Below are 20,383 nucleotides of genomic sequence, written 5' to 3' on the forward strand. Positions count from 1 at the left end.
CTTCCCTCCCACTCTCCCTCCATCAGTAGTCCACAGAGTTGAGATAACACAACTGTGGTGGCCATCTACCATTTTGTTCACTTAGAATAGCAACTCATTCCTGGTAAAATATAAATTCTAACCATGTATTATGAATGGAGACTGCTATCTTACTTATGAATGGGCTGATGAATCCACCCAGAGGTGGATGCATGACCCAGCTGAACCAATAATGTTATGTATACACCACTCTAGTCACAAATTGCCCCCCTGGAGGGGAACCTGGCTTAGACTGAAGCAATCAAAGCCTTACCTCAGTATTTTTAAATCTGGGATCAGAAAGGAGCCTCAGTACTTCTTTGGTGTCTACACTGTGAGATGAATCCCAACCGGAAAATGTTTATGATCACGCCTCCTGCTTTGTGGTGGAATCTGGTCTGAGGAATGAAACTAAGACACGAATGAAAGGAAAAGTCTTGAAGGATTAAATTCCCTGACACCCTGGATGCCTGAAGTCCAGATACACTTCTGCTCTTGCCAAGGTTATTGGAGTCAATGCATTTCTCTTCTTGCCTAAGCTCATTTGAGTTACATTTCTGTCACTTGTAACATCAATGAGATGTTAAAGAGTTAATGCACTAGGACATTTTTAGGAACACCTTGCTGGCTTACAAGAAGTATCAATTCTACGAGTTACTTTCTCAGGAATTTCTCTAAGTATCCTGAAGAGGGCACTGTTTCCATTCAGAACTTCTGTCCAAACCAACACCCACTTTTTTTTTTTTAATTTTTCTTTTTCTTTCTTCTTTTTTTTTTCTTTTTTTTTATGAAAGGGAGGGACTGAGTAAATTACAGGATGGGATTCTAATTGGTTGGAACATCTTTTGAAATCGTGTTTCTGTAGAGAAAGAAAAACTACTGTATTTGGATAGCCCTGGCCAGCTTTCAAGGCTCCTAAATCTGAGTTTTCAGTGAACTGGACAGAAAAAAAAAAAATGAAGAAGCTACTAGCAGTGATTCTGTGGCTTCAACTAGACCGTGAGCTGGGGGTTCATTGAAAAGGGAGCCACGGGAGGAAAGGAATTGTCCATGCAATGTTTGGGGGTAGAGACAAGATTCAACGCGACTCATTTGGGTTCCCTGGGGAGGAACAGGATTATTGGGGTAACCAGTGAATGCCTCCTTCTGAAATGTTCTCTTTGGACAGGGTTAAGTGGAGAGCTGAAAGTGGGACAAAACCCTCCGTTCCTGAGCACGCAGGAGGGAAAAAACTATACCATCTACTGCAATTATTCAACCACTTCAGACAGACTGTATTGGTACAGGCAGGATCCTGGGAAAAGTCTGGAATCTCTGTTTGTGTTGCTGTCAAATGGAGCAGTGAAGCAGGAGGGACGATTAATGGCCTCACTTGATACCAAAGCCCGTCTCAGCACCCTCCACATCACAGCTGCCGTGCATGACCTCTCTGCCACCTACTTCTGTGCCGTGGACACACAGTGCTCCCCTGACGCCACCAGTCTGTACCCAAACCTGCAGCTGGTGGGCCCACTCCTGCTGCAGGAACTATGACTGTGAGGCTTCGTTCACTGTCTGTGCATTTCTTTCTGCAAGGAAAATTCTGAAATGGGTGAAAAAATATGCTGTTTTATTTTCTTAACTGTGGAATATTTTTTAAAAGGAAAATGTATTCAGGCTGAGGGAAGATTCCTAACCATGTATTTCCTGAGAATATGAGGTCTCATTCTTTACTGCCTCACCGTCAGAATTTGTTAGTCTTCCATTATGGAATAATTTTACATGTAGTGCAACTGTCACAAATAGTTCCTATGAAATATGGAATCATTATTTGTTTTATATGTGACTGTAACATATGGCATTTACCAATGAAAGAAAGAAAGAATAAATGCTTTATAAAAGAATGTTCTATGTGAGTTTCCTTACCTAGTGTTTCCTGCTAAAATCTTGACTACAGTAGTCAGATAATATCCGTGTGAGCTAAGTACCTGTTTATCTCAATGTGTGGAGGGTCTCTGGGAAATGTATACTTTGGCTGGATTTACTCCAAAACTATCTGAGGGTCCTTGCCAATCAGAAGAACATTATATTTTTTCCTATATTATTTGCCAGTTTCCTCTTCGCCTCCCTCCATTTTTTTTGCAATTGTTTTGCTACACGGTAGAATTTATATTAAACTTTATTTGCCCATTGAAGACTAGATTAGAATGAATTTCACTTTCAGGAAAATTGTCTTATAAGAAATCCCCAACTTGAATGTTTTACAAAAATAATTGAAAATAAGTTTTCTTGTCCCACTAATGAGATAAACAAGCCCTAGTCAGTACCTTCAGATATCAATTGCATCACATTTTCATCCCAGACTTCTAGGAAAATAATAAACTTGATTCAGTCAGGCTTTTAAGTGACAATATTTCAGAAATTACCATTACAATGTAAAAGCTGACCTTAACATTTCAACATTTGTACCCTCCTAAGCAACAGCACCTTTAAAAACATTTAAAAACTAAAAATGCTTATTTCTCTAAATTGCCCGTAGAGTCTTTACAAGCGAATCAGCTTCTGCAGCAATTCGTTGGCAGATTATGAAAAGTCAGCCACAGCAGTGTACAGACCAAAAGCTCCTGCTACCACTCAGAGCCTCCAGCAGGGACTATGATAACTTCTGTATTTAGATAAAACAAAATTTGACATGAAAAACTGACTAGTTCCATCATCCTTTGAGTCAAGCAGAGGTTTCACTCTGACAGAGTAGGCTGAAAAAACTTTGACCTTGTATTTATAAATACTCATAACGTATCGTAAATTTCAAGTTTCTTGACCTGTTATCAAAGCAAGTTTCCTTGCCAATGACTGATTGTCAGGAAATTTTTATTTTGCATTGATGATCTTATTTGTTGTGTTGTTACATAATCAGACAACAGGATGTTACATCAGATTTTCTATAACCCTTCTGGAGCATTTAACAGTATGTCTTCACACACTCATTTCCATGCTGAAAACAATCTCACAAGCAAACTATTCATGACAGGGAAAAAATATTGTTCAATCCAATCTAATTAACGAAGGAACAATATTCACTTAAGTCCCCAAATCTCTTCTTTCTTAGAAAGAACTCTTGGATTCTGAAGATGAACTTTTATATCTTCTTCAGATCAAGAATATAAACAAACCCTAAAACAAATGAATAGAACTGAGAATTTCATTAATTTGATCTTTAGAACATAAAAAACTAAGTTCTTTCCACCTCCCTTACTGACTCCTTCCCAACTTATGAGTATATAGATTTTTTGCTTTCTTTTCCTAGAATCACTTACTGTCACTGAAAATATATCATTAAACCTTATTCTCCAATACAGACATTCAAAATTGACCCAGTTGACTTTAAGGGTGTGATGGTGTAGTAAGAAAATACTATCAAAGGTGACAATCTCCAACACATTAGAGCATGCTAAATCAAACACGTTGTTCCCCCAGTAGGACCTTTAGGAATGTCTCCGGTGACTCCAAGCTTCCGGCACTTGCTGTCCATGACCAGAGCTTCTACTAACAAGAAGTTCCATAAAATACTTGGATCCATCCTAATCAGATAAGCCAGTTGCCAAGTCCACTTACCACAGAAATTAGGAAAGGAGACATTTTTCTCAGTTGTGCTATTCATGTCCCAGAAATGGCATTTAAGACAAATAATTCTTTGAGTATTTCTTCCTCCCTGTCTCATATGTTTTGGTGTGAAATAGTCTCTTTTTTCATTGCATTTAACACAGCTGGTTATTTTTTCTTTTAATAGTGTGTCTGCTTCAAGGTTTATCTAGAAGTTGTTCCTTAATATCAAAAGAGTTAACATTTTTTATTTTTACTGAATTATGATCACAGAATGTACCTACATGAGCTGTACTTTTTAAAAACTTTAATTAAGATTTACTTGAAGGCCAAGTACATAATCATAATAATTTTATTGGAAAGCTATGAATTTATATATATGTGTGCATCTATGTATTCAACTTTTTTGATTATATCATTAAATCTTCCTATGTCCTTGTTTTCATTTTCTAAAATCTGTCACATTCTGAAAAAGACTATTGAAATCTTTCGCTTATTTTGTCAAGTTCTTGCAAATTGCTTTTGCTTTATCTAGCTGCGATATTTTTGGTGTACATGGTTTATGACTTACATGTCTTCAGAGAGTCTTTTTAGCATTAATAATGTCCAAGAAATTATCCATCTCTTTTAGATTTTCATCATTATATTAAGTCCTTCATCCTGTGTGGTGCAGCCTGATATTTTTTCTTCAATATCCATTCTGCTGTCTTCCGCTCTTTTACTCTGCCCCAGAATAAAATCTGTGTTGCCCAAACCTCCTTACAGCTAAGTATTGGCATGAACTAAATTCTGGTCAATGAAATCTAAGTGTAAATATCAGGTCCACCTTCTAGGAATTTATCTAAGACTCAGTATGCACGTTCTTCCATCTCTCCCAGCTACCTGGCCTCCCATCCCCTTTCCTGCTGGACTTGTAGATCCTCGGAGACTCAAGTACATCCTTCACTTAGTCTATGCACTGTATACCTTCTTCAATGAGGTCCCTGTGGCAGGGACATGGTTCTCAGTTTCCAGCTACTTTCCATGAGCTCCCTCAAGCAAGCAAATATTTTTAGAAGATATTTTTAGAAGACATTTTAAAAGACCATAGTGTCCTTTCTACTCTACTGTGTCTGCAATATGTTGCAGTAGAACATTTCACAAAGCTAGATCTTCTCAGAGCTCCAGATGGGAACCAGGCAAAAAGCTCTCTTTGCAGTGGACAGTCAACCTATCTTGTGGTTTCTATCACCTGCATCCCTAGCTCAGGGTTTTAGATAGGATTTGTGATTTTTTAAAACTGCCCTGAAACCTCAGGCTCTGCTCTTGACATATAAATTCTCAAAAAGAAAAATTACCAAGTACCTGGCTCTTGCAACTCAAAAAGGTGCCTTATTTCAGGATACTTTTTCCTCCTAAAACTTTTTAAGTCCACTTCGAATACAAAATCAGTAATTTGACCCTTTGATCTCACTGGATCCTTTCACAATCTCCCTTTACAGGACCAATAAGATTCACCCTCAAAATTTATGGCAAGAGATTTACAGGGGAAAAAAATGAATTTTAAAGAAGGAAACTATCATATTTGAAACTGTTAGTCCACTCCATTTAGACTCAGAGATTCTAATAATACAATAGTGTGAACACCAGGTTTGGTATCAGAAAGAATTCCTGAGTATTCAGACTCGTCTACTGTGAGCTCTATGCCCTTAGGCAACTTTCATAATGTATTTAAGCCTCACTTTTCTCATCAAAAAAATATGGAAAAAATAATAACCACTTTCTAACGTTTTTATGACATCTAAAATGAGATGGTGTATATGTAAAGTAAACAGCACACATACCGGATCTTCTAGAACAGTGTTTACTAGAGAAAATTCATAAAGACAAGAGAAAGAGCAGGTGTGTGGTTTCCCCAGGGGCAGCACACACCCTACATTCTGAAACAGCACACAGCAATATAGCATGGCTAATGTGAGACCGTAAGAAAGAGAACCCAGTCTTGAGCCATGGAACTTTAAGGCTGCATTACAGGGGAAGCACCAGGCCTTCCTGTAGCATGGGGGCTGGGCTCCAAACTATGTGATTATAGCAAAATCAAGGAAATTTGCAGCCTCCAGTCCTGATCTGCCACCTCAGCTCTCTTACAAAATTTATTGCCTCAAGCGCTAGGCTGGGGCTCTATTAGGAGAACCAATTCCTTCTCTGGAAGGCCACCCTGCAGGGAATCCATTACCCTTACCTCTCAGTATGTGAAATTCACTAGCACAGAGCCTGGAATGTAGTTGGTATAAATGTCGAATGAATGTGTGCAGCCATGGAGGACAATGTCTTTAGTCCTTTTGTAATGCAGAAAGTGTGCTTGTTCTCAGATCAAATAATTAGCTTATTCAGCAAGTGTTTATGGCTATCTACTAGGTACCAGGCTGTCTTCTAGACACTTGAACTATCTTCTTTTAAAAAATGCACAAAAGTATCAGATTTTATAGAAAATACATTCTAGTAAGCATTAACCATAATAAGTAAATTACTATATGGTTTCTGACTTAACATCTCTTCAGAGAGTCTCTTTAGCGTTAATATATTTTGCATTACAATATATAAGAAGATAAGTCTGTGGAGACAAGAATCAGAGCAAGTTAGGGGTAGGGAATTCTGGAGGGGGCCACAGAAGGGTGATTCCCTTGTAATTTTAGGTGAAGTGTCAGAGTAGGCTCACTGGAAGGATAACATTTGAGCAAAATTGAAGAAGATGAGAGAGTGAAACTTGCATATATTTGGAGCAAGTTTTCCAAGCAGAAGAAAGTCCAGTCCTAAATTAGGAAATGCCTAACATGTTCTAGAACTGGGTGGAATGAGAAGCCATAGGAAGGCTTTGAGAAAGGAGTGATATAATCTGACTTCCATGTAAAAGTCTCACTCTGGCTGCCGTGCTGAGAATAGACTGCAGGTCGTCAAGATGAAAGTGGGGAAGATTGTTGTATTAACATCAGAACCAAAGATATCTGGTGTTACTCTGAGCTCAGAGGCTTCTTCCACCAGAAAAGCTCATTCAAGAGCAGCTGTTGTTACTGCTCCTGCTGATGGAAAAGGGGCCAAAGACATATTTGATAGCCTTTCTGTAGATCTGTTGACTGCAGATGACCTGTGAGTTTAGGGGAAAATGACAGGAAGGAGTCTTAATTTCAGACACAAGAAGGTCTGTTGTGAAGGCATCTTCCAGAAGGCAATATTTGTGCTTTCTTCTGTTGTGTAAGACTCCCTACTCAAATTTAGGCATTTTAAGGACCTTAGAAAATTGTGCTGTGGTGATAAAGGTAATGGAAGTCGGAGTAGAGGGAAAATAAAAACCCACATGCCTCTGTGAAAGCCTGTGTAATAAAGATCTCTGCTGCCTCATCGATCTGAACAGGGTTGAATAATCAACAAACGGACAAGAATGCTCAGACCCTGAGCTACCAGGAGACACAGGCCTTTAGCAGGACTGCCTGTATAATTTACGGGACCCAGTACAAAATGAAAATGCAAAACTTCCTAAGAATTTGAAGACTGCAACAGCAGAGCATTAAAGCATGGGTTCTATGAGACTGTACAGGTTTCCTACCCAGGAAGCTGGACCTGATCACTAGTTTGGAAGGCCATTACTCGAACTAATTATTCAGATATCGATGTTACAGGCAGGAGTACGGGAAAGACCTTACATTAATTTGATAACAATTCAACCTAGTGGCACACAGAGTGAGGGCAAACTAACTGAGTAGTTTGGTGTAGAAAAGAAGCACCTCGCCTCCTCAAATTACCTCTGAGATGGTGAGATGCCCTGTTCTTTTGACATCTACATATTTAATATAAACTCTTCACCTAGGACCACAGAAGTGGCAGAGATCCAGATGCTCAGAGAGATCTATTTGCACAGGAAAAAATATGCATAAATGCATGCAAACCAAATAAGGGGCTGAGTTGTACCATGAGCTTTTTTACAACTTCGAAGTGGGTAACATTTATTGCCCTTACTCATGGTGCTGTCTAGAGAATAACTTTGTACTCTCCTGAACATTTCAGAGTTCTACCCTCATTAGAGAAACTGTACTATTATTATTTTATTTTTTAAATATTTTTGGAAATGGAGGTCTCACTGTGTTGTTCAGGCTGACCTCGAACTCTTGAGCTCCAGCCATCCTCCTGCCTCAGCCTCCAGAGGAGCTGGGACTCCAGGTATGCACCACCCCACCCGGCCACTGCATCACTATTAAAAATCATTTAGCATAGCCAGGCCGGGTGTGGTGGCTCACGCCTGTAATCCCAGCACTTTGGGAGGCTGAGGTGGGTGGATCATCTGAGGTCAGGAGTTCAAGACCAGCCTGAACAATATGGTGAAACCCCGTCCCTACTAAAAAAAAAAAAAAAAAAATTAGCCTGGCATGGTGGCACCTGCCTGAAATCCCAGCTACTTAGGAGGCTAGGGCAGGAGAATCGCTTGAACCCAGGAGGCGGAGGTTGCAGTGAGCCGAGATCACGCCACTGCACTCTAGCCTGGGTGACAGAGTGAGACTCCGTCTCAGAAAAAAAAAAAAAAATCATTTAGCATACCCAATCTGGGGCTTTCTACTGAGTGCCTTTGTTGACTTCTCTTCTAAGGCAAAGAGCAGGGATATAAAGAAGCAACACTTCGAAAGATGGATGTTCTAGTCAAATTTCTAGGCTCTGAAGTCAAATACTTAATTCACTTATTGACTGATTAATTTATCCAACAAATATTAAACTTGACCGACCCTTATAGTGTCTGGAGCCTAGTAAATAACTATTGAATAAGCTGTGAACAGACAGCCAAGTCCTATGGACTCAGAGAATAAAGAGACAAATCAGATATTGAATCCTGGCTTCACCACCTTTGAGCAGTGTGACCTGGAGCAATTTGTTTATCCTCTCTGATCATCGACTTCCTCATCTATAAAATGGGAACAATAATATTAACACCTACCTTTCACAATCATGTGGATTAGTGTATGCAAAGCCTCTAGTTCATCACTCAGCACTCAGTAAATATTAGCTAACATCATCATCATTACTAATTTCTATTGATTTAACTAGACACAGAAAGGGCAGCATGTGTCTCACAAGCCAGAGCTTCCCTCTTCTAACCACTAATTCAAAAAGAATTGTAAGTAATGCTTAGAGTTCACTCCCTAGCCCAAAATAGGATGCCATTGTGTTGTGCTTTGTTTTCTTTCTTCCTCCAGTGCAGAAGCACTTGTGTGTTTTGGCTAATCTAAGATTTAAAAGATTCCTACATGTAGTCATGCCAAGTACTTGTATATACCTCTTAGGACCCAGTAAGTCTGGTGATCCTGGAGTCTCATATCTGAAAGAGGAACCAGTACTAAAAGACAAACTTCCTAAAATCTAAAGAAGGGAAGCGCAATCAATGGTATGAGTTAGAAGCCTCAATCCTGGGAGAGACAGCCTGTGCAAGCCAGGAGAAATCATGGGCTCTCCACAGTCCCCAGCACTGGAGCAGCCATGATCAGTGCCTCCACTTCAATTCTTGTGAGGTTGTTACTCTCTGGTGAGCAAAATGACAGTTTAAAATTTGAGCTGTTTTACAATTTCTCTTATTTCTCATTTTATTACTTAGATTCAATGTCATTTCCATTCATTCTAATAAGAACCTTGGCTTTCCAGGAAGAACCACTAGAGACTCAGTGACTTAAACACAGGGCTATGTGACCCTTTCTTCAGGGGCACACCTGACATTGAACTGTACATACGAAATGGGTAGGTAACTTCTTCTTGTGGTATGTCCAATATCCCAAAGAGATATCAAAATGCCTTGTCTCTGAGTCATCATGATAAATGAAGAGGACGATTACAAAGTTTTCAGGCCCATTAGATTAAGATTAAAACCTCTTTCCACTTGCAGAAAACCTCTATCCAAGCACTAGGCACAACTGTGTACTTTTATGTTCCTAATGACACAGTAGGGGAGACTAACAGAGGAGTTGAGTGCAAATTGCAAGGGATATGAGAGGGGCTGCGTGTGAGCAGTGTCTTTTTCCTATCCAGACAGGGCCCTGGAGTGCAGGAGTGTATGTGGGAAGTTGGACAGGCTTCTTGATTTGCTACCCCAGATTAAGAAGCACATGAGACTGCATCTAAAAATGGGGAAAGGAAAGATTTGTCAAAACATTGCCCATATCTGTCCTCTAATTATAGCTCACTGATCAAAACTACAAGCCTACTAATGTAATGAAGGAAAGTTCTTTGACATCAGTTATTTAAAATATGTACAATGTGATTTTCTGAAATACCTTTGTATTTAAAATGTAATTTAAATTACTCTTAAAATTAAAATAAATCAATAGCTGTTTTAGTCCATTTTGTGCTGCTATAATAGAATACCTGAGAATGTGTAATTTATGAAGAACAGAGACTTATTTCTTACAGTTTGGGAAGATGGGAAATCCAAGGTCCAGGGGCCTGCATCTGGGGAGGGCCTTCTTGGTGCACCATACTAGGGCCAAATGCAGAGGGCAAAAGAGTGCATGCAAGAGGGAGAAATGCATAAAGTGCCAAACTCATTCTTTTATCAGGAACCCACTCCCGAGATATCTAACCCACTCCCATGATAATGTCATTAATCTATTCATGAGGACAGAGCCCTCATGACCTTTTAAAGGTCCCACCTCTCAACGCTGTTGCATTGGGGATTAAATTTCCAACATATGAACTTTGGGGGACACATTCAAACCATAACAATAATAAAACACTAATATTCCTGGGGAAAATGAGCAATTCACAAAAAGTAGTACAAATGGCCACTTTATAAAGAGGTATACAAATTCTTTAGTCATCAAAGAAACATTAAAAAAAAGTGATTCATTTTTTCCAGCTATCAAAATAGTGAAGGTTACTGAGACACACACACACACACATCATGGAATTTTTTTTTTCTGTTACTCCAAGAACCTCCTATGGCACCATGAGTCTTGAGCCATTTACTATGCAACCAGAAATACAGACTGCAAATACTCAACTGTAAGCCAAGCCACTTCTAGTCTAAGTGCAAGATTGCATATTTGAAGAGAAATATTTCCATTTCTGAGAAACCAGATAAAATTATGCCAGGACCGAGGAAGAAAAAAAGAGAGAAAAAAAAGCAGTCAGAAAAAAAAAAAAAGCAGTCAAAAAAAAAGAACAAAGTTAAGTAGACTTTGCAAAATGACTTCCATTGAATTGCACCATCATTATCAAATAAATCTCCAAGTCCAGATAAAAAAGGAATAAGTGTACCTTCAGCACTACCCTTTTCTAGAAGAGAGAACCAAAAATATCTTGATTCACTACCGTTTTCAGTAAAGAATTTTGCAAATGTGAAAAATGGTAATAACAGGAGCAATCAAACAATAGACAGTCCTGAGAGGTTACTGCTCTTTTACTGTAATGCTAAACTTTGAAATGTGAATGCTAAGTCTTTGTTAATACAATTATAATAATAATTACATTTTAGATAGAATTTCATATTTATTCTTGTATTAATTCTATTTTTTGATATTCAGATTCAGCTTTAGCTTCGCCCAGATATTGACTTTAACACCTCACCATTCGGCACTTGGTCACAATGTCTGTTCAGTGCACCATGTTTCAAGGAAATAATTAGATGTATGAAGAGGGTTTATGTAGGCATAGATTTATCACAATATTGTTTATAAAAACTGAAAATATTGAAACAACTGCCTAAAATACTGACATGTTGTGATGTCTAAATTCTAGTGGAAATTATTCTCCCTTAGAATAAGTGTTGTAGAAATAACAGACTTAGGACTGTGGTGAGTCCCCTCTGCACAAAAAGACCACCTCACACCCAACATGACTCCTAAGAATGAGGACAGTAGTGAGGACACACAGCAGAACATTGAGAGGCAGATGACGTCTTATAACCTGTTCATTAACTTGCCACGTGGCGGTGCTATTCACCAATGAAATCATAATTTATACATGAATTCTGAGTACAACTGTGAACCCTCACTTCAACAGTGATGCCCTCTGCTAGACCAGAGACACTAACAATGAACTCCTCTCTGGACTTTCTAATTCTGATCTTAATGTTTGGTAAGTACATTTCATTAAAAGTTTTTGTATTATTTCAAAATAATAAAAACTTTCTCCAAAAGATACAACTTTGGCCAAACCCATAAAACCAGTACTTTTTTACCCCTACAGGAGGAACCAGCAGCAATTCAGTCAAGCAAATGGGCCAAATAACCATCTCGGAGGGAGCATCTGTGACTATGAACTGCACATCCACATGCACGGGGTACCCTACCCTTTTCTGGTATGTCCAATACTCCAACAAACCTCTGCAGCTTCTTCAGAGAGACACAATGGAAAACAGCAAAAACTTTGGAATCAGAAATATTAAAAGACAGGCCAGGCGCGGTGGCTCACGCTTGTAATCCCAGCACTTTGGGAGGCCAAGGCGGGCGGATCACGAGGTCAGGAGATCGAGACCATGGTGAAACCCCGTCTCTACTAAAAAATACAAAAAATTAGCCGGGCGTGGTGGCGGGCGCCTGTAGTCCCAGCTACTCGGAGAGGCTGAGGCAGGAGAATGGCGTGAACCCGGGAGGCGGAGCTTGCAGTGAGCCGAGATCGCGCCACTGCACTGCAGCCTGGGCGACAGAGCGAGACTCCGTCTCAAAAAAAAAAAAAAAAGGAAATATTAAAGACAAAAACTCCCCCATTGTGAAATATTCAGTCCAGGTATCAGACTCAGCGGTGTACTACTGTCTTCTGGAGACACTGTGCTAAAAGCACAGCGGGAGCTACACAAAAACCTCAGAAGCCCAGAGGAAGTATGTAGTGAGGCTGGAAAACCCAGGTTGTAGAGCCTTGTTCTCTCTCACACAGACAGTCCTGTTAAGACATTATTAGAAGATAAGGAAAATCAAAATCAGATGTAACTGCCTCTAATTCCAGGGGCACACGGGTTTCTTTGACAGAAAATGGGGTCAGGGAAGAGGGTCTCAGATGATATCCCCGCTCTCAGTTAGGTCAGTTCTCTCTTGTCCTTCAGGCTTTCTTGCGTGATGTGTAGGAATTAGAATATGATGACTTGGATGCCAGTCCTGGCTCTACTACTTATCAGCTATGCAAATTTGGCCAAGTTAATTGATGTCTCAGAGCTTTAGTTTTTTTCATCTGTGAAGTAAAAACAAAAATAATCACACAAATTTAACATGGAGATAAAATGGGAAAAAGGTAGGTTAGAAGGGGCAGATTCGTACTCAAAGCATTACTGGAACTTGCAAGTCCCACCACAGCAGTTCTGCTCTCTCACGGCAATCTCTCTGCCTAGTGCTGACCATCCTAATAGGGCTTGGCATGCCCAGTGCTTTGTCACACCACACCACACCCCACGCCCAGCCCCAGGCCATTATGATCAACATATCATCTTTTCTCTCACAGGCTCCTACTCACACCACACACAAAAATTAGCTCAAAGTGGGTCATAGACCTAAATGTAAAAACTAAAATTGTAAAACCCTTAGAAGAAAACACAGTAGTAAATTTTCATGATCTTGGGTTAAGCACTGATTTTTTAGATGTGACACCAAAAGCACAAGCAATAAAATAGAACATTGATAAGCTGGACTTCAACAAAATGAAACTTGTTTATGCTTCAAAGGACATCACCAAGAAAATGAAATGATAACCCACAGAATGGGAGAAAACATTTGCAAATCATATGTACTATGTACCCGATGTAAGGGACTTGTATTGAGAATATATAAGGAACTTTCACAACTCAGTAATAGAAAGAAATATAACTCAAGCAGTGAACAAAATATTTAAATAGACATTTCTTCAACAAAGATACAAGAATGTCTAATATGCATATGAAAAGGAACGAATGAGTTTCTTTTCTTATTAGTCATGAGACAATAAGACCTTACTTATTAGTCATGAGACAAATGCAAATCAAAATCACAAGATACCACTTTGCACTGAATAAAAGGCTACGACTTTTTAAAAAGGACAATAACGAGTCTTACCAAGGATGTGAGAAATTAGAACCCTCATACATCGTTGGTGGGCGGGTAAAAGGATGCTAACACTTTGGCAAACAGTTTGGCAGCACCTCAAAATGTGAAACATAGAATTACCATATGACCCAGCAATTCCAGCCCTATGTATCTACCCACAATACATATGTCCACACAAAAACCTGTGCATGAATGTTCATAACAGCATTGTTTATGGTAGTCAAAAGTGTAAGTAATCCAAATGGATAAACCAGACGTGGTATCTCTATACAATGGAATATTATTCAGCCATAAAAAGGAATGAAGTACTGACACCTACTACAACATGATGAACCTTGAAAACATTATGCTAAGTGGAAAAATCCAGATACAAAATGCCCATATTGTATATTTCATTTATATAAAATTCCCAGAATAAGCAAATCCAAAGTCAGAAAGCAGGTAGGTGGCTGCCAGAAGCTAGAAGAAGTGGGGAGTGGGGAGGGACTACTTAATAGATGTGTGGGGATTTTTTGGGGAAAATATTCTGAACTAGATAGTGGTGATGGTTGCACAATATTGTGAATACACTAAAAGCTACCGTATTATATACTCTAAAGTGATTAAAAGTATGAATTTTATGTTGTGTGACTTTTACCTCAATAAAAAAGAAGACAACCAAAAAATCTAAATGTGATTCTTAATGGGACAAGGTCTAAAAAAATTAAATCCTTACTATTCCATTGCAAACAATTCCAATAAGTATGTGAAATATGGAGCCATCTGATAAAACCTATAGCAGTACACGAAGGTATACTAACACAGGTTTTAACTAAAAATTATAAAAATGTTGACTGACACAGAGACAAACGAGAATAGCAAAGATGGCATGAGCCTTTAAGGAAATCGTTAAAAAGTGGAAACTTTTTCATGAATATAGTTAAAGCTTAAAAAAAATGTGAAGTGGAACATAAAAAGCATTTTAGAACAGTTTGGAGAAATGAAGGGGATGGGGTGGGGAGGAAGGTTAATTTACATATCGAGGAAAATAGAATAATTTTGGCAGAGAATAAAGAAGAGGTAGGGCACTTCGACTCCTGGTTTCATCCTCTGTTCTTCATCAAATACAATAATTTTCAGCCGGCACGGTGGCTCATGCCTGTAATCCCAGCACTTTGGGAGGCTGCCTTGATCACCTGAGGTCAGGAGTTCGAGACCAGCTGGGCCAATACGGCCAAAACCCCGTCTCTACTAAAAATACAAAAACTAGCTGGGGGTGGCAGTGGGCACCTGTAATCCCAGCTACTCTGGAGGCTGAGGCAGGAGAATTGCTTGAACCTGGGTGGCAGAAGTTGCAGTGTGCCGAGATCATGCCATTGTACTCCAGCCTGGGCAACAAGAGCAAAACTCCATCTCAAAAAAACAATTGAATAATTTTCAAACTGGAAATGAAGAAATGAAAAATGATGACAGATAAAGAGATACTAAGAGAGGACTTAGATGCTTTCAAAATGATCAAGTCTTCTGGGTCATTTAAACTAATCCCCAACATACAAAAAGAGTTTGCAGCCATGGTTGGCAAGGCATTGGGCGAATGTTTTGAAAACCTATCGGGAATGAAGGAAATCCCCAACTCATGAACACAGAAATAGTGGATTGATACCCAGCAAAATTCTAGAGCAGGTTATTAACAGATAACGTGTGGGCTCTTAGAAAATAATGATCAGTACCAAGCCAGAAGGACCTCACTAAAGACATTTTTAAAACAAGCCCTAAATTCCAAGGACTTGCATGGACTTCAGATGTGTCAAATATTTGCAAGACATTTAATAATTTGTTTTTCACTATATCAATGGGAAAAAATATATATATTATCTTTTGTTGAGTGTTGTGTTTATCACAGGCCCTGTTGTACTACATATATAATAAGAACTAACGTATTTATCAAGGGCTTAATGTGCAGGAAGTGTTGTTCCAAGTGCTTTGCACACATTAATTCACTTAATCTTCACTACAACCTCATGAAGTAGGTGCAATCCTTATTAAAGATAAGGAAATTGTCTTTAATACAGAAGAATTAACTAACTTGCCCAAGAACACAGAGTTAGTAAGGGAAGACCTGGCATACAAATACAGTTTGACAAGCCCAAAGCCTGCATTCTTAAATTCTATACTTTGTTAACTCCCAATGTTACCTGTAATCCCCACCACAAAACTACAAGTTTGGTATTGTTACACCCGTTTTATGAATAAGGAGACTGAGGATTGGAGTATTGAATAGAAAAATCCAGTAGAATCTAGTAAGTAGTAAGACTAAGGCTCAAACCTAAGTTCATTTGGATCTAGACCGTATCCTCTATTCACTTTGTCATTCTGCATAATGCTAGACTTGGTGAATCCTCAGCTGAAAGAACGGCCATATATAAATATACAATTTAGAAAAATGTCCCTATTGTTATACCTCATGATTTTATCCTTCACTCTGACCTGTTCACATTGATCTTATGTAAATTCACACAAGGTATGCCCATTAAATGTACAAATAGCAAATTTTGAGATTGGTATATGATGATGATGTCCTAATGATGTCCAGCTAATATGTTTATTTACGGCATAAATTGAAGGTTGAAAATCATCTGAACAAACTGGAAAGATAGACTGAAACTGCCAAAATAGAATTTAATGGAGATAACTACATATTTATACAGTAGTTTTATAAAAATGAGTCGTAATGTCTGGAAGAAGGGATCCTGAATTTTTAGTATTTGTTGTGTAACACACTCAAAGTAATTAAGGAAAAGATTTTCTGAAAGGATATTAGAAAGTCTCATAGAGTCAATTTGTGAAAAATACAGCTAGGACTCACAGAAAGAAGAAAATCACCAATTGGCAATGCTTTCTGAATCTACTTTTCTCTGGATGTATAATCTGTTCTCCTCCTGGGAAACCAGATTCCATTGTAAGCCTGTCATATTCTACTCCACAATAACTTCAGTTTGAACATACCCAGCTCTGTTTGCTAAGAGATGAGTCTGGTTTGAATCCCACAGGGCTTTAAAGCTCTAGTTACACTGTCTAACTGCTGTTTCTGTACCTCTAGTTCAAATTAATGAGCATAGTATCTACCCAGATCCAATAAGCTATTGCCAGAAAAAGGAGTTATTTGGTACAAGCATGACCTCTATGTCATCATCTCTTTAGAAAGGAATCCCAAAAGTGGAAAAGGACTACAAGCTCAAAATAATTCACCAATGTGATAAAACAACTGAAACTATCATAGATAATAATAAAACGAGTGGAAACCAGATGAGTACACTAATACTCTGACAGGGCAACAATATTTGAATCACATTTGAAGAGATATGAACAAACTGTAGCAAGTCTAAAAAAAAAGAAAAATAAAACAAATAAAGTAGTCTGAAATAATACCATGTGCAGAAAGAAACAAGGATGTCACATAAAGAAACCAGAGATATAATTATAAGGACACCTTTATAAAAAAAGAACAGATCTGCTTTGAGTTTTCAAAAGATATAATGTGAAATGCAGCTACTCTACTTGATCTATCATAGCTGGCTGAAGTCAAACAATCATCAGGCTTCTGTTCTCCCACATTATCCTCACCTTACTTCTAGGACTTCTAGTAGGCGGATGCTAAGTTTGGTTCTTTATCTGTATTGTGGGTGAGAGGAGCTGTTTGTTTGTTTGTCTGTTTGTTTTAGAGACAAGGTCTTGCTCTGTTGCCCCGGCTAGAGTGGAGTAACATGATCATATCTCACTGTATCCTCAAACTCCCGGGCTCAAGTATTTGACCTGCATAATAAATGTCTACGCCTCATGCCACTAGGTGGCAATGTGGGTGTTACATTTAAAACATCACAGCTAGTTCACTTTGCAGGTAAAACTGTAAATGTTCTTAAGTGTGCATTTCTGCTGCTTCTGATGGGCTGAGAATCCCCTTTGATTTCTAAAGTAAATACAGAGACGTTTTAAAAATAAAGGACTCCTTTGTCCAACATATATTCCGAAATCCTCCAACAGAGACCTGTGTGAACTTCTGCTGCAGTCATAATGGTGAAGATCCGGCAATTTTTGTTGGCTAGTTTGTGGCTTCAGCTAAGCTGTAAGTTGGGGAGTTTCAGGACATGAGATATTTTTCAAAATTCTGGGGAGGGGAGAGAAGGGACTCCAAGTGATTAATCTGGAGTGCCCTCCTGAAAATGTGTAAAGAAATGTGTATAAATGTTCCAATAATTGTAATAGTCTGTATCTGACGATGTCTTTGAGAACAGGTGTAAGTGAGGCCAAAAATGAAGTGGAGCAGAGTCCTCAGGACCTGACTGCCCAGGAAGGAGAATTTATCACAATCAACTGCAGTTACTCGGTAGGAATCACCGCCTTACAATGGCTGCAACAGCATCAAGGAGGAGGCATTGTTTCCTTGTTTATGCTGAGTTCAGGGAAGAAGAAGAATGGAAGATTAATGGCCACAATAAACATACAGGAAAAGCACAGCTCCCTGCACATCACAGCCTCTCAGCCCAGAGACTCTGCCATCTACATCTGTGCTGTGAGACACAGTGTTCCCCAGGCACCTGGAGCCTGTACCTAAACTCTAAAGTTGAGGCATCATTTCTTACTCCTGTCTTTCGGACTTGTCTGTCTCTATCCTTGGTCAGATTATGTAAAATGTTTAAGTTTTTTAAATATAATATTTTCCCCTTCTAGACCATCTCTCTTCTCTACAACGTCATCACCAAGTGTGTTAACCAGACAGTATGTGATTTTTACCTTGGAAGTAAAATATACAGGGTATAAAAATCCTGATTCTGCTACTTATTAACTGGATGATCTTGACCAAGTTACTTAACTTCTCTGTGCTTCAGTTTTCCCTCAACTATAAAAAGGAAACAGTGTTAACCATAGTATCTAACCCCAATTGTGGGGATTACATGAGGTAATATGCACAAAGGGCTTGACACATTTCCTGGCACATAGTGTTACATAAGGGGTATCAATTATTAGTATTAGTTTTAGATGCGCCATGAGTTTGCTAATACTCACTATGGGTTAATACCACAGATCATTGAAGAAGTATGTGGAATATAAATAATAAGCACCTTATAATAATTTTAGTTTTTAGATTCTTTCCTAATGATGTTCACCACTTGGCTTTTTAATAGTGTTAAGAAAAACAGAGAGTAGCTGTAGAAAACGTAATAGAAGTATGACTCTATGGTTTGGTTTGTGGTGTGGAAATGAAAGACTGCTAAGGAATGCTTCTGAGGAAGCTCAGTGACTTCTTTGGAAAAAAGGACAGGTTCTAAGTTTTCATGTGGAGATCTCTAATGGAAATTTGCATTTGTGGAAATTCATGAAGCAAAATATCAAACCCAGTGTATCTAAATCAATGGTTCTTTATATCCCCCAAGGATTCTTTACATTATTATTCCCAAACCCAGTGGAATTCTTATATCAAAACAAGTTTTATGATTATAATTGTTCTTATTACTCAACAACATCAATCACATATATTAAATTATAGCTACATTCTTTTTTAAAATCAAAGGTTTTTTAAAATCAAAGGTTTTTTAAATCAAAATACTACCTGCACATATCTAAAAAGCCAATAGTATTATAAAGGTCTGTTCCTTCCTTAGCCCATCAAGAAAACAGAAATACCATGCTCTACCCCCACCTTCCAATTCAAATCCATTCTAGCAATTTCTAATTAATATGTATATACTCTTGATTTATCATTATTAAGCATTATCTGTTGACTTCCTTCTATGGCAGCATGCCACTACTCTCACCTTCTCAACATAGTTATACGTATCATAAGCTGTGGTTAAATAGACAGTCAGTGCATATATGGTTATGACCACATGAATATTGCCACTGTCCAACCAAAATGACAACTATGAGTGTATTTCCTTTCCGGCACAACGTATTTTCTTAGTTAATAATTACATTTTTTTCATTTATTCTATGTCAATGTGCTATTTTTTCTAAGTTCTTCAACACAGCCTTAAAAATATTTATTAATAATTTCTCTCAAATGCTTCAAGCACCTTAATTTCTTTTTTTTCCCCTCAAGATTCCCTTTCCTGGCCGGGCGCGGTGGCTCATGGAGGCCGAGGCAGGGGATCAGAGGTCAGAGTCGAGACCAGGTGTAAACCCCGTGTCTATAAAATACAAAAATTGCCGGGATGGTGGAAAAGATTCCCTTTCCCTTGACCTCCATTGGTTTCCCTATGTGAACTGATTGCTCTACAAGCATAAATGTGATTCTAGACATTTTAGCACCACCCTCCCAAGTTGGCATTCTTGCATTTTGGATCTCATATCTTCATTTCCCAAAGACAAATAGTAGAGAGAAAAAAGGGAGAGGAAGAAGAAGGAGAAAGAGAAAGGAGAAAGAAACACTCTTGGGCTCACTTTTGGACAATGAGAGAAACAAATGAATTAATGGTTCCAGCCCTCCCCCATGCCCTGCAGGAGGAAAAGTCTGAGGCATATTCCAAAAGACTCTTCAGAAGGTCATGTCAGGATCAGGCACCAGTCATGCACATGGTGGCCAGCTCCATTATGCACCATTGCACTGGCTTTCTCCTCTACCCAAATTTGCTCCCTTGATCCCTCACTCCTGTTCCATGAGATCACTTCCCAAAAATGCCCTGCAGGCAAACCTTTATCTCAGTCTCAGCTTTTAAGGGAATATAAGCTAAGACATGCCTTTTCTCCCTATGAATAGAGAGGACACGGAGCCAGAAGACACAACC

At 38.7% G+C, this 20,383-nt stretch overlaps 2 gene segments (V, D, J or C); both read left to right on the forward strand.

The window, feature by feature from the left end:
* Positions 1-20,383, forward strand: part of LOC116484549 (T cell receptor alpha chain constant-like) — a 544,481-nt gene that overhangs the window by 290,632 nt on the left and 233,466 nt on the right.
* The window catches only part of LOC131381434 (T cell receptor alpha variable 41-like), a 175,309-nt gene continuing 172,598 nt past the window's right edge, over positions 17,673-20,383 (forward strand). The window contains 2 exon segments of the V gene segment in view: positions 17,673-17,724; positions 17,894-18,183. Of these exon segments, the coding sequence occupies positions 17,673-17,724; positions 17,894-18,183 (342 nt within the window).

Source organism: Hylobates moloch, unplaced genomic scaffold, assembly GCF_009828535.3.
Source record: "Hylobates moloch isolate HMO894 unplaced genomic scaffold, HMol_V3 SCAFFOLD_16, whole genome shotgun sequence".
NCBI lineage: Eukaryota > Metazoa > Chordata > Mammalia > Primates > Hylobatidae > Hylobates > Hylobates moloch.